The sequence below is a fragment of the Corvus brachyrhynchos genome, unplaced genomic scaffold (assembly GCF_000691975.1).
Source record: "Corvus brachyrhynchos isolate BGI_N302 unplaced genomic scaffold, ASM69197v1 scaffold229, whole genome shotgun sequence".
NCBI lineage: Eukaryota > Metazoa > Chordata > Aves > Passeriformes > Corvidae > Corvus > Corvus brachyrhynchos.
Genome location: NW_008240042.1, coordinates 272400 through 285885, shown reverse-complemented (window position 1 = coordinate 285885; position 13486 = coordinate 272400). Strand labels below are relative to the sequence as shown.

The window sequence follows — 13486 nt, the reverse complement described above, 5'->3', positions numbered from 1 at the left end:
AGCCCCCGAGGGGAGGTGAGCCCGGCTTTCCTCTCCCTCACGCTGGATGCCAGCCTCGCCCGGGACCCGCGCTATGTCGCCTTGCTCAGGTGAGCCGCCTCTCGCCCCTTTGGGCAAAGGAAAAAGGTCTTGGGAGGGTGGGCCATCCCGGCAAACGCGCTGCGGAGCGAGCTGGGGGGAACGGGGAGTCCCCCACCCCTGGAACTGGGGTCGGGAAGAGGCTGCTGGATCCCCTCTGCTTCGCGGTTCACGAATTCCATCCTCCCAGGGCAGAAGGCGGTACCTTCCGCAGGTGCGAGCCTCGCCGGCTCCTTTGTGCTCGGGGAAGGGGTGGCTGGGCTGGGTGAATGCAGGCAAGGGTCAGCTCGGGGATAAGCCTGGGAGAGGAGCTGCTTTGCTAGCAGGACAAAAAAAGAGAAGGAAACTGAGAGAATTGCGGTTGTTCGGCCTCGAGAAATAGAGGCTTCAGAGTGCCCTTATCGCTTCCCGAACTACCGGAAAGAAGGTTGTAGTGAGATGTGGGTCGGTCTCTTCCAGGTAACAAGTGACTGGAGGAGAGGAAACGGCCTCAAGTTGCACCAGGGAGAGTTTAGATTGGATATTAAGAAAAATTTCTTCACTGAGAGGGTAGTCATGCACTGGAACAGGCTGCCCAGGGAAGCAGATGGTGGGATCACCATCTGTGAAGGTATTCAAAAAATATGTGGACCCTCCAGTCCTGATTTCCTTCTTCCCACCACTTGCAAGTTTTCCTCCTCACTGAAGTGGTGAGAAAGGTGTCACCAGCTTTACTGGAAAGTGCTCAAGTCCCCAGCATCCAGCCCCAACCGTACACCTTGCGGTTCAGTCTGGGGCCAGCCCTGCCACCACAAGGAGCAGGAAGTATTTGGTGGCCTCTAATCTGCTGTTTGTCACCAGGAGCAGATAGTGCCTAACGTGCCTGGTGCCCTCTGACGCCTCGCAGTGTCCCCCAGAGAGGGCTGGGTGTCGGTACTGCACATCCTGCACGGGGTGTGAGCACATCACAGTTATGTTCTTTTGTACACCTGCTTTGATAAAGCTAACACTTGTCCCAGCAGGGAGTCCTAATCTCCCTTGGGTACAAAGGCAATTGCTTTGGCTGTTGTCGATGGAAGTTGGGGCTGATGATGTAAAGTCAGTTTTGTGTCCACCTTCTCACAGGACATTTATGTTGGTGTTGCACAAACAAAGCCAAAACATCTGGGGGAGGAGGGTGTTTAGGACCAAAAAAACAAGCCTGTTTTGAAGTTTTGCCTTACTTTGCCCCAAGATTTGACTCCCTGCCCGTGACCATGTTCCCTCAGGCATGTCCTCCCCTTGTTGCCTCATAGACGCTCTCCTGGCTCACTTGGCCATCAGTGTCCGTCTTGTACATCAGACTGTACAGGACAGAGGGCTGGGATGCAGATCCCAGCATGGTGTCAGGAAGGCCCTGAGGCTACTGGGTAGCCCCAGGTCACCTGCTGCAGCATGGTCCTCAAAGTGCTTGCCATGTTTACCCTCAACACAGTCTACATAAATATAGTGGTTTTCTGTTTCTCTGCATTCCTTCCTCAGCAACTCCAAACTGCGTGCCCTGGCAATGGCCCTGTCCCCAGGTTTCCTGAGGTTTGGTGGCACTGAGACAGATTTTCTTATCTTTGATCCCAACAAGGATTCAACTTCAGAAGAAAAAATCCTCTGGGAACTTCAGGCACAGCAAGGTAAAGTGGGCATCAATGTGTTAGACTTGAAACCATCCTGGGTTTTGGAGGGTCTTTGATACAGGCTGAGGATGATGCAAGAGCACAGCAGCAGCATTGGGGGCCCTCCACAGGGTCAGTATTGCTGACATCCATGGAGAGGAGATCTGTGGGCTTTCAGCATGGTTTGCGGGAAGAGCTGTGCCAGCCATGGGAAAGTGAGAAAGGATGTGGGGAAACTTGCATCCTCCCTGGCATCTGCTGAGACTCTCCGTTTGCTGTCTTCTGCTTCCTGCAACAGTCTTGGGAGCTCCCCCACTGCCTGGGAGGCAGTCAAAGTCAGCTCAGAAGTTGCAGCTTCATTATGAAAATTAAGTAACACACAGAAGAAATAATCTGAGGAGAACAGTGTTCAATCTCTCTGCCAAAGCCAGAGAGCTGGGCTGGGGGTGCAGCTTTGCCCTCTTGCCACTTTGACAGGGCAAACCTGCTAGACCCCTGCCAACTGCTTGAGCTCGGTATTTTCTTTTTGAACTTAGCAAAAGTGCATAAATTCTTCAAGAGGTGTTTCAGATGAAAAAGTCCTGTCTGTTCCTGTGGCACATAGCACAACAGTGCAATCCTACACTACTGTGCAACCCCGTGATGCTCAGTTTTGAAGTCAAGTGGTACTTTTCCCCTCATAGCACTTTGCTAAGTGGCCACTTCCTGTGACTATGGCTTTTGCCTTCCTCTCTGGTTATGGCTTGTTCCTGGTTTGCATGCCAAGAAAAAACATGAAATTTGAAGGAAATGTGTCTTATGACTCCTGCCAGTGAGCCATGTGGGGAAGTCAGCACTTTCCCCTGCACGAGATGGGCAGTGCAGGAAGCATTGCCCTGTTCCTGCCCACAGCAAGGTGGGTTGTGATCCCAGCCACACCACTGCATGCCAGGTTGGCTTATCTGCCCCTCAGGCATGGCAGTCTATGCTTCATCAGCTCACTGAAACAAGGGTTCGCTGGCTGTGGAGGTGAGGAGTTAATTCCTATCACCCTTCTGCCCTACAGAGGCTTGTGGCTCAAAACCTGCATTTGCTGCTGTTGAGAAGCTGCTGCTGGCCCAATGGCCTAGCCAGGAGAAGCTGATTCTTGCCGAACAGAACCGGAAAAAGCACAAAAACACCACCATTACAAGTAAGACTTAAACAGGGGGATGCAATTCTCTGCCCCATGGTAAAAGGGTCATAGGCTGTTAGGAGCTGAAATCACTGAAAAAGAAACATTTCACCCACTTAGAAAAATATTCAGAGAACTCTTTTCCCACTGTTTGCCACCTCACGTTTAATAGTATTCAGCTGCAGGAGTTGGGAGGTTCTCAAAACTTGTTAAATGTTGTGTAGTGGGGCCTGACTTCTTCTGTCTGGTTGGGAGAGTTTGGCACATCTGTAGCATCAGGCTAAATAAATACAGGCAGTAAAGATTGTTGCTTGGCTAGAGCTCAACTAGCACACTCTAACCTTGAGATAAATAGCCCTCCTTTCTCCTCTGTGCAGGAAATACACTGGATATTCTCTACAGCTTTGCAAACTGCTCAGGGTTTCACCTGATCTTTGGACTCAACGCCTTGCTGCGGAAAGGTGGCTTGCAGTGGGACAGCTCGAATGCCCAGGAATTGTTGGACTACTGTGCTTCCCAGAGGTACAACATCTCCTGGGAGCTTGGGAATGGTAAGTGCTTGTTGGCCAGGCCAGCCGCCACCTGGAAAAGTACCACCACAGGGTATGGTCTGGTAACTTTGGATGTTTTGGATGATGGCACATAAAGGCAAGGTGATGTTTTATTAAGAGACATTAAGGTCTTAATTTGCAACAAGGGATTTCACAAGAAGACACAATGAATGAGCAAATTGAGATGATTTTGCTGATCCTACTAGGGCTTTGAGAGGAGGTGAACGATGTCCCACAAGGTGCAGAATGTCACCTATGGGGACTGGCTGCGACAGAGTGCTGGACAGCAGCATGCTGTATCCCCTGGGCTTTTGGTTTCATGCTCACCTTCCAATATCTCACCCACATCAGGCCAGATCAGGTGAAGCCTTAGGGGACTGGTGCTTCCCATTTGGATGTAACTGCCCTATTCTGTGCCCCAGAAATAGAGTGGAATGTTGATGTGCACGTGTCTTCCCCAGAGCCCAACAGCTTCAGGAAGAAATCTGGCATCCACATCGATGGCTTCCAGCTGGGGCAAGATTTTATTCACTTACGCCAGCTCCTGAATAACTATGCCCTCTACCAGCATGCCAAGCTCTATGGTCCCGATGTTGGGCAGCCCCGAAAGCACACTCAGAGACTGCTGAGAAGGTAGGGGTGTGAGGTGCCAGCAGCACTCCCTGGGGTGGGGCAGGTGTGGAGAATTGTGGCTTGTCTGCCCCTAGATGCAGGAGGCATGAAGAGGCTTCAAGGTAGGGGTTGAACAATTTTTTTTCCCTTGACTGAGGACAACTAAAATCTTACCTGCATGCATGAGTTCAAGGCTTGAATACTCAGCCAGGTGAAACTCAGCTGCTGGCAGTACACCAGTGGTCCACACGTTTTCCCACTGAGCACTGGCTCTAGGGTTGTGCCAACAAGGGCTTTTAGCCTGAGAAACACCCATGTGTTATATAAACATCAGTTCATCTTCCCAGCAACCTGCGGAGGCAGCCCGGCTGCCCAAAGCCTGCATAAAAGCCATGGCAAGCCTGGTCCCCAAGCACTCACCATCAGTACTGCCAGCTGGGGGGGAGGGGGGGCTGCGATTGGCGTTGCACTGGTGGGAGGGCCATGACCCATCACTAGTACTGCTAACCGTCTGCTCTCTGCCATGCCCTCTGGTTGCAGCTTCCTGAAATCGGGAGGGAAGGTCATCGACTCAGTCACATGGCACCAGTAAGTACCGTTTGGATACCACTATCACTCTGATTACTGCCTCGTTTTCTTTACAAAATGTCAATTTGAACAGAACTGTCAATCTCAACAGAAAAGAGGGGTGAAATGTGCCTTTCGACAGTTCCTTGGGGGCCTCTCCACAAATTTCTCTGTTCAGAATAAGAGATGAATTGAGGGAGCACATTACAGAAATGCTGAAGTCTCCAAAGGGTCTACTTGGTGCAGAGACCCAAAAGCTGTGGTGGGGGGTTGTCACATAAGCACAGCAGCAGAAAATGCATTATATGCAAGAGGATCATTTTGCTTGCTCTATTTATATCTACTTGATATAAAGGAAAAGCCCTGCAGGTCTGGCTGACCCTTGTCCATGGAAAAGTGCCAGCAGCTCCTCCTGCTCCCTTGAGTTCGTTCTCTGAGTCATTTTAGTCTCTGTGTGGGTAACTCACCCTCAGATCCCACATGCAGCGCAAGCAGCCCTGGCACGTGGCCCTTTGCTCTTGATTTGTAGGTTTAAAGTGCTCACGAGGGCAGTGGAGTAAGTTGACCCCAGGGCCATGAACTCCACATGTTTGAACGTCTTTTCCATGTGAAGGCATGTCAAAAGCAGGACATTTACATGCATCAGTGAGGTAACAGTGGGAAAAGAGGCACATACTTATTTTTTATATATATGCATACATACATGAATTATCTCTGTATTTTGAGCTACTAGAAAGGCATGAAATATGTCCTTTCCCCTTCCTGGCCTGTTCTTTACTAATTTAGGATTATCAGGTTTTAGCTTCCTCTTGTGGCTGGAAGGCTTCAGCTACTTCTGGTAGGACTGAGTGATAGGATGAAATGCAAAAACCACAGGGATCCCAATTTATGTGGACAAACCAGACTTAAAAGCTCTTCTGCTCATGGTGGAGGGCAACCTTCATGCCACAAGGATGCCCACATTCTGGCGCCCTCCAAGTGGCCAAAATATTCCAGCAGAGGGACAGATTCTGGGATATTATATTTTTAATATATAACTTGATACAGTAAAGCAAGTAATCACATAGGAGTGTCAGACTCCTCAACAAGAGAAGAGATACAGAAGCTGGCTCTTGGTGATGTTTTCCTTATTCTAAACGAGTAGATGCAAACAAACCTAATACTTCTACTGGTGGAAATTTCTGTGATATCCTGCCTCTATGGAGGTAATTATATCTGATAGTCCCTTAAATACAAGTGACAGACCTACACATCTGGAAAACAAAAACTAAAAAGCACTGGACAGAAAACCGTGCTGCGGATAAATGTACCAATCAACTGAATACTTTCAGTGGTGTTTTGTACCACTGGTGGTATTTTTCCCTAATTTTGGCTATGTTTTTTCCCCTATTTTCAGTTACTATGTGAATGGACGGAGTGCAACAAGGGGGGATTTCTTGAGCCCTGAAGTGCTGGATTCCTTTGCCGCAGCCATATATGAAGTCCTGGAGGTGCCTTGTCCTGTTCAATCATTCCTAAGTTCAGTTTCCAGGGGGTTAGCAGAGAATCCAGAATAAAGCACCATTTCTTACTAGCAATAAATAGGGATGCTCAAAGCTTGTGTTCTGCTGACGCTGTAAATTTAAAAAAAACCCCATAAGATTAGCAATACTAACAATAAATGATCTCCATCAGTTTGCTATGCAGCAAAAGTGCGTGATGCCATGCATTACACACTTACAGCATTCTCATTTATTGATGTAGTAATTACTCAGGGGTGTAAGTTATGGTTATCCCATTTTCCCGGCTGCATTGTTTTTTGTATTTTGAGATCCTGAGAACAGTATAACTTAGAATATAGCACTACTCAGCACAAGAAGAATTATGGGACCTGGATTTAGTGATGTTTTACATGGGTAGCAAGTTCTTTTTGGGGGGGGAAGATGTAAATCTACTTCTAGTCCTTTAGATCCAAATTTCAGTGACATCCCATCTCAGGGTGTTATCCCTTAAATGCATACATCCTAAATGAGCCTTTGGCTAAAGCACAAAATGTTGTTTATTTCAGTAGCCAAAAAACTTAACTGTTGTCTCTTTCTCTTCTTCCCTAATGCCACACTGGCCAGATTGTTGGTGGGACTGTTCCAGACAAGAAGGTCTGGCTGGGAGAGACAAGCTCTGCCTATGGAGGAGGAGCTCCCAGACTGTCTAACACTTATGTTGCTGGCTTTATGTGAGTACCATGTCCCAGGTGTGGGGAAATTACATATTTTGCCAGCTGAAGAGGGCTGCCCCACAGGAGGAATGTGGCTTCCTCAGGCTTTCTGGGGAGTGTGGGCAGTTTTTTTCCCTCCTGTAAGACATGATGACCTTTTTAGAAGGGCCTGGTGGACCAGCAAGTCAAAGTCTGGTAATGACAGGTGACCTTGTTGTTGGTGTGATGATTTCTCTCAGCCTTCAGACCCTTGGCCAGTTCAGGAGAATCTGCTGCCGCTCCTGGTTTCCACCACCTGCAAACAGGGGAACAGAGCAACTGTTCCCACCAACTTGGACTTCAAGAGGTGGTCTGAAATTACTTTTTCATGTAATCAATGCAAGATCTGAATTGAAATTATTTGTGTGATTTTAAGGAAGTAGCATCATGCACTAATTTTTGCTTTCATGCTTCCCGAGCTGGTTGGAGAGGGGCAAGAGGGTACAGTTGAGGTCAGCAATTTCATCTGTGTGATATTTGCCTCATTTTTTGGCAGGTGGTTGGACAAACTCGGGCTTTCAGCCAGGCAGGGGATTGATGTGGTGATGAGACAGGTTTTCTTTGGGGCAGGGACCTATCACCTGGTGGATGCCAACTTTGAGCCTTTGCCGGTATGTAAATGACACCCCCTGAATGCACCTCTGCACAGGCAATGCTGGGTGTGGAGGGACAAGTCAGCTATTTTAACACCTTTTTTTGCTTGGATGGTCACAGGTATCCTTATACCTAAAGTTATCTCATGTTCCACGAGGGGTTAATGTGTTATTACATATATATGTATGCACACAAGATATTTAGTGCAACTGCAGGGGTGCAGCCAGTCTTCAGCACGGCAGAGACTGATCCGTGGGACACAATGCTCTGGTTTGTACGCAGGTGCTCCTGGAGCTCACAAGGCTTTTCTGGATGGCCTGTTTTGGTTTGGCTACTCCTCAGCTGAGTTTATAAACAGAATTGAAAAGAGGTATTAAAATAAATCATATTCCACACGAAAACCTGGCCAACATGAAGTCAAGACTCAAGCATTATAGGTCATGAGCATATTCATCCTACAGTGGTGTCTGAAGGATAATTAAATTGAAATGTATATTCAGTATAGTTTGATTCATTAGGAAATAACAGTTTGCTGTGATAAAACTTTATTATAGGAACTATACATTGTTCTTGCACATATAGCACATTTCTTTGTACTACTAGCACTTAGCTTGGGGTGAGAGGACAGCATCTTTCTTTTTAGCTTCCCTCTCATTTTTCTGCTTCCAAATTGTGATTTTCGTGGGTTGTCTTAGATCCAGCCTGAAAGAAAACCCAGCATATGGGGATTTCCTGTCCTGCTTGCTCAGCTGGTTCCTATGCCAGGGGCTGCATCATCAGGCTCATTGTTTTGGGCTTTTTATTCCCTCATTTAAAATAGATTTAAGTTGGACTGAAACTATGTGCCTTGTTCCTCACCTACAGGCAGTACAGATGTTAATCAAGCCAATAACGCTTCAGAGGCAGGGAAATTCAAACCCAAGTCCATCAGCTGTAGTTAGCACAGAAATTAGGAAGCACAGCAGCATCAGAAGGCTGCACCTTCTTGCAGAGGGATTGAGCATGAAGGCTGATAGGAAAAGTACTTTCCCAGGCTTGTGGTGAGTCAGAAGAGAAACACAAAGATTTTCCTCCTAGAAAAACCTCAAAGACAAACAGATGAGCTGGGAGAAGCTCCCTGAAAGCCTGGAAAGACCTCGAAAAAATGAGTCTGCGCTGGGCATCATCCTGCTCTGAGGCATCATCCTGGGGTGTCAGAGGATGCACTGGTGACTCACTCGGGTTCAGAAATCAATCCTGAGACCTGTTCAAAAGTAAAATGTTAATGAAAGGCGTTAGAGTTTAGGAGTTTCTTTCTGGTGTTGCACCTGTGCCTTAGGCGCAAGCTTTCCTGCAGGAAGGGCAGTTCACACCCCTGCATTCAGCCCTCAGGTTCTCTGTACCCTGCAGAAGGGTGTTTCCAAAATGCAAACAATCTCTCCCTGACAGAGCTCTGAGAGTTGCAAATGAGGGGAGAAATGACTCTAAGGTACCTTAGCTGCTCACAGGCAGGGCTTCCCTTGTAGCTATGGTGTTTGTGTGAATCTAAATAGATAGGGTGAAAAGCTTGGTAAAGCAAAAAGCTATAGGGGAAAACCTCTTGAAACGAGCTTCTAAATGAAGGTTAGATTTACAGCTCTGCTGTGTGGAGCACCTGGCATGTACATAAACGTTTCCATATTTTTTTGTGCCTCCCAGGACTACTGGCTCTCTCTGCTCTACAAGAAGCTGGTGGGTACCAAGGTGCTGCAGGTTGGCCTGGCAGGCGCTGACAAGAGGAAGCTCCGTGTCTACCTCCACTGCACAAACAGCCTCAAGTAAGCCTCCAGAAAGGACAAAATATCCCAAAAACTGAGCCCGCAGCCAACCCCGGGCCAACAAATGTCATTTGGGACAGTGCAGGTTCGCACATTTTTTCTGTGAAACCTCTTTGTCTCCTCATCCCCACCATCACCTTCTCTTGCCCTGCAGCCCAAAGTACAGAGAAGGGGATGTGACGCTGTTTGCCTTAAACCTCTATAATGTTACCCAACATTTGGAGCTACCGAATTACCTATCGAGCAAGCACGTGGATCAGTACCTCTTATTGCCTCATGGCAAAGAGAACATTCTTTCCAGGTAAGTTACAATTCCTCCGGCCCCTGTGGAAAAGACTGTGAGTAGGCTTAGAAGGTCTTTAAAACCTCACCTTATTCAATGTGCCAGGGGAAAGAAGAGGTTACCATTCAGTCATATGGGTTTTTTTCAGTAAGATCTGACTTCTGTTAAATCAGGTCTCCTAAACTCAGGCTACTGAAAGCTTGCTAAGTTATAAGGACATTCACCTGATGTTAATTTGGAAGTATCTCCTAGCAGGCATCAGCACTCTGGACCAGCAGCTAAAGTCCTTTATTTTTTTTTGCACAAGCACAGGTATATTGCTTTCCCAAGTGCTGGCTCCTGATTTACAACAACGTGTTTAGGCTTTGTATGTTGATGGGGTGTTTTTGTTGTCATTGTTAATACATCCACAGGGAATGGATCTGCTCTGTGGGCATAGAATAATATGCATATTTTTAGGAGAAAAAAACAATTAAAATTTGTACTTTTCAAAGCCTTTTTTTAGCTGTTGACCTCACTGGAAGAGAAAGAAATGTACTTTTTGATGTGCTAGTGCTACCACTCTGAAGGAGTCCTTGCAGAGGGAGTGCTACAGATGTTTGTGTGTGTGTGTGTACACACACACTCAAGGGAAGTTTAGTTTGGCTTTGGGCTGAGTTACTGTTTACACTCAGGCCCAGAGCAGTTTGTACTCAGTGGTAAACAGAGCACAGCTGCCCAAACAGTCTCTCTGTCCCTTCTCCAGGTCTATTGAGCTGAACGGCCATGTGCTACGGATGCTGGATGACGAAACACTGCCAGAGCTTATGGAAAAGCCCCTTGGTCCCGGCACCCTGCTCGGCCTTCCAGCCTTCTCCTATGGCTTTTATGTTATCAAAAATGCCAAAGCTATTGCTTGCATTTAAGTGGTCAATACACACACTCAGGATAAATGAAAAGCACTTAGCTAGTAGGGAATTCTAATCCTAGAAATTCACATTTCTACCACGGGATTTAATTCTGGTAAGGGATGCAAATGTTGTAGCACTAGTATGAACTGAGAGCTGGGGAAGACATAAGATCCCACTGGGTAATTGGTACATGAAAGATCCCAGGAGAATTATCCAGGTAGAACAAGACCAGGCAGGGACTGGTTTTGCTCTTGATCCAGCCTATCACTGTGTTTGAGCATGGAATCCTCCTCCACACCATGCACAGAGCCACATCAGCTTCTCACACTGCTTGGGGCTCTGGCAGCCCAGGCACTGCAACCTCCCATCTCCCTCTCATTTCTGCAAGCACAGCTCCTGAAGCAGTTTCTTCAAAAGCTTGCCTTTAGAAAGGATGAGCAGGGTTTTCATTTGAGCTGCACAGCTGTGACTTTGCACCATGTGGGGAAGCCTGAGAGGGGGTTATGGTTGCTGAGGGTATCTTGGGGTGGAAAGTGTGGACATGCAAAGCAAACCACGGTCAGGGTGTTTGCACGGGGAAAGGCCACGCAGAGAAACCAGATCCTCTATCAGATTTGGGGTGGCGCCACACATTTTTCTCAAGCCAGGAGAGTTCAGTCACAAGATGGAGCTGTGGCCATGTGCTTTCCAAAGGCGAGTTGTTGGCGCGGGAAATGCAGGCTGTTCCTTTAGGGTGGTCTGCCTCTGCCATCACACACTTCCTCCCTGCAAGGAAAGGAGAGGAGCCTGCCAGCGCCCTGGCAATAACCCTCTGTGCTCAGGGGGCTGCACTGTGAGAGTTTGTGACTCCTTAACCTGCACCGCCCTGCAGGCAGCTCAGCTGGAAAGGACTTCCCTGAACCTATGCACGGGTGAAACTCTCTCTGCTTTACACTCCCTAACCTCGCGGAAACGGCATAGGAAAGAGGCTGAGCAAACCACTCACCCCACAACCACCAGAGGGATATCAGTGGCCTTAGAGCATCCTGGGGACAGAACTGCCCAGCCAGGCTCACATCCTTCCTACTGGGAGAACAGCGATTTTGGACAGAAATCTATGTTGGTGGTGGCTTTTCTCCCCAGCTCTGCCTTCACCATTTTTGCAGTTGGCTGTGCCAGCAATAGCTCCCTGTGGCACACAGGCTGCTGGTCCCCAGAGCAACAAAAGGCCTCAGACAGTAGCTGTGGCCACCTGCACATATTTATTTGCATCTACTTTTCTTGAAGGTAACCCACACAACTGTCAATGCCGTATGATGTTTTGAGCACAGCAGGGAAGAACAACTCCACATGACTGTACTTCCCTTTTTAAGGTTTAAAAAGATGCTACCAGCTACATGGGACTTAATGTAGGGCAGGGCACCTTTTTTTAATGAGAGTACTTTTGAAACTGATGTACTTTTGTAGCTGTGATGACAACCTGCACACTAAAAAGGTTATACTTGAGTTCAGTGTGTCAAAGGAGTGTGTGCATCCACAGATGCATTCTGTGAAGGGTTATGTATCAGGGGATAACACAGATCAGAAATGAGGAAGGCTGAGTTTGTTTATGTTGTCCAAGTTCCATAAAAGAAGTAAAGAGAGTGTAAGACGGAGTGGAAAGTCTTACGTACAGTCAGTATAAAGTTAATAATATCTTATTATTGTTATTAAAATATAAGTTACAACTAAAACATCAAAGTTATTATTTGTCTGGTAGCTTCTTTTTAGAACTTTTCTAAAAATTTTGTTTATTCCAATGCTTGTGGGTTTTGTATTTGAAGATTTTAATTAAAACTATTTATACCAGCTTTTGGCTATCTTCATTTTTTTTAAGACTCCTTTTTGACATACTGATACCAGGACACTCCCTACTTTTCTTTTGGTCATAACTACCTGTGCTTTTTTTGGTTATCAACAAGAGTACCCAAGTACACAAAAATGAAAGAAATCCTACACAGGCTGGTGTGTTTCCGTTGTGTTTGCCCACCAGTTCGGAAGCCCTGCACCCAGTCTGACTCAGACCTGATACATATGCTGGTGATTGGCAGACAGGAACTACCAGGAGGGGCCCGGGGATCTTTGTGCATGCAAATAGCAGCTGCTGCCAACCACGTCTCGTTCTCTGAGCCCGGTTCTTCACTGTGGGGTGGGGAGGTTTGCTTTATGGCTCAGTAACCACCTTTCTCTTCACAGTACTGCACATCAAGCTACTACCTACTGTTAGCTCTATGCAAACAGAGCAAGAGGGACATAAGTGCAGGGAATGGGAAAGATGCTGGATCCCAGCACTCCCAGACAGTTATGATAGAGAGACGAACATCACCCTCACAGGACCAATGCCTGCCCCACCCTTATCTCTGGGGCTTTTATTTCTCTGTGAGAGTTGTAAACCTTGGGGGATTGAATATGGGTGTGTACACTTATTTGAGAACAGTAAGAACCATATCTCACACTCATTCCAATTCACTTTTGCTCTTTTGACTCTGGAGGCCAGGTTACTCATGTTGGATTTGCTGTAAATCAGTTCCTGGAAAATGCAGTAAGTCGCATCAGACTTTGGTACAGGAGATCATTTGGTGTATGTGGAAATAAGGAAACTGATAGTCTTCTTAGAGTCAGGGACATTTTGACCATCAACTCAGATTTGAGCCAAACAAGACAGCTGAGTTTTATTAGTCTGAAATGAGCTATTCCCTAGATTATCTTTCAGTGAAGGGCCAGGCCACTTTATTATGAATATAAACACAGTGGCAGTAACTGTAAAAGCTTACTTTTCTGCTTTATTTCCATGAGCTCCTTAAAAATTTTTTGCAGACGGTCCAGGGTTTCCTCGCCACATCAAACATAAAAAAGCCCCAAAGCAGTGTCTGTAGAGGAGCATCCACCTGGTGACAGTCAGAGCATCTGTGTTCCTATGGACACAGCAGGCAGAGAGGCTGTGGGGATTCATTGCCAGGACTCACTATTTAAATACACCTCAGGCACTTGTCTGTATCTGAATAAAGACCATGATGACCTTATCAACGTAATATGGAGACTAGATTATTAGTTACTCCTCATCAGAGTTGAGCAACTACTTC

General features: G+C 46.9%; 1 protein-coding gene across 1 annotated transcript in view; it reads left to right on the top strand.

Moving 5' to 3' along the window:
• HPSE (heparanase) overlaps positions 1-12212 on the top strand; it is a 12887-nt gene extending 675 nt beyond the window's left edge. Inside the window, exons 2-12 of the mRNA XM_017744107.1 lie at positions 1579-1724; positions 2752-2877; positions 3237-3410; positions 3872-4043; positions 4563-4610; positions 5986-6079; positions 6695-6801; positions 7319-7433; positions 9094-9212; positions 9367-9513; positions 10241-12212. Of these exons, the coding sequence (XP_017599596.1) occupies positions 1579-1724; positions 2752-2877; positions 3237-3410; positions 3872-4043; positions 4563-4610; positions 5986-6079; positions 6695-6801; positions 7319-7433; positions 9094-9212; positions 9367-9513; positions 10241-10400 (1408 nt within the window). The 3' untranslated portion in view covers positions 10401-12212. The remainder of the gene's footprint in view (positions 1-1578; positions 1725-2751; positions 2878-3236; positions 3411-3871; positions 4044-4562; positions 4611-5985; positions 6080-6694; positions 6802-7318; positions 7434-9093; positions 9213-9366; positions 9514-10240) is intronic.
• Positions 12213-13486: the final 1274 nt, after the last annotated feature.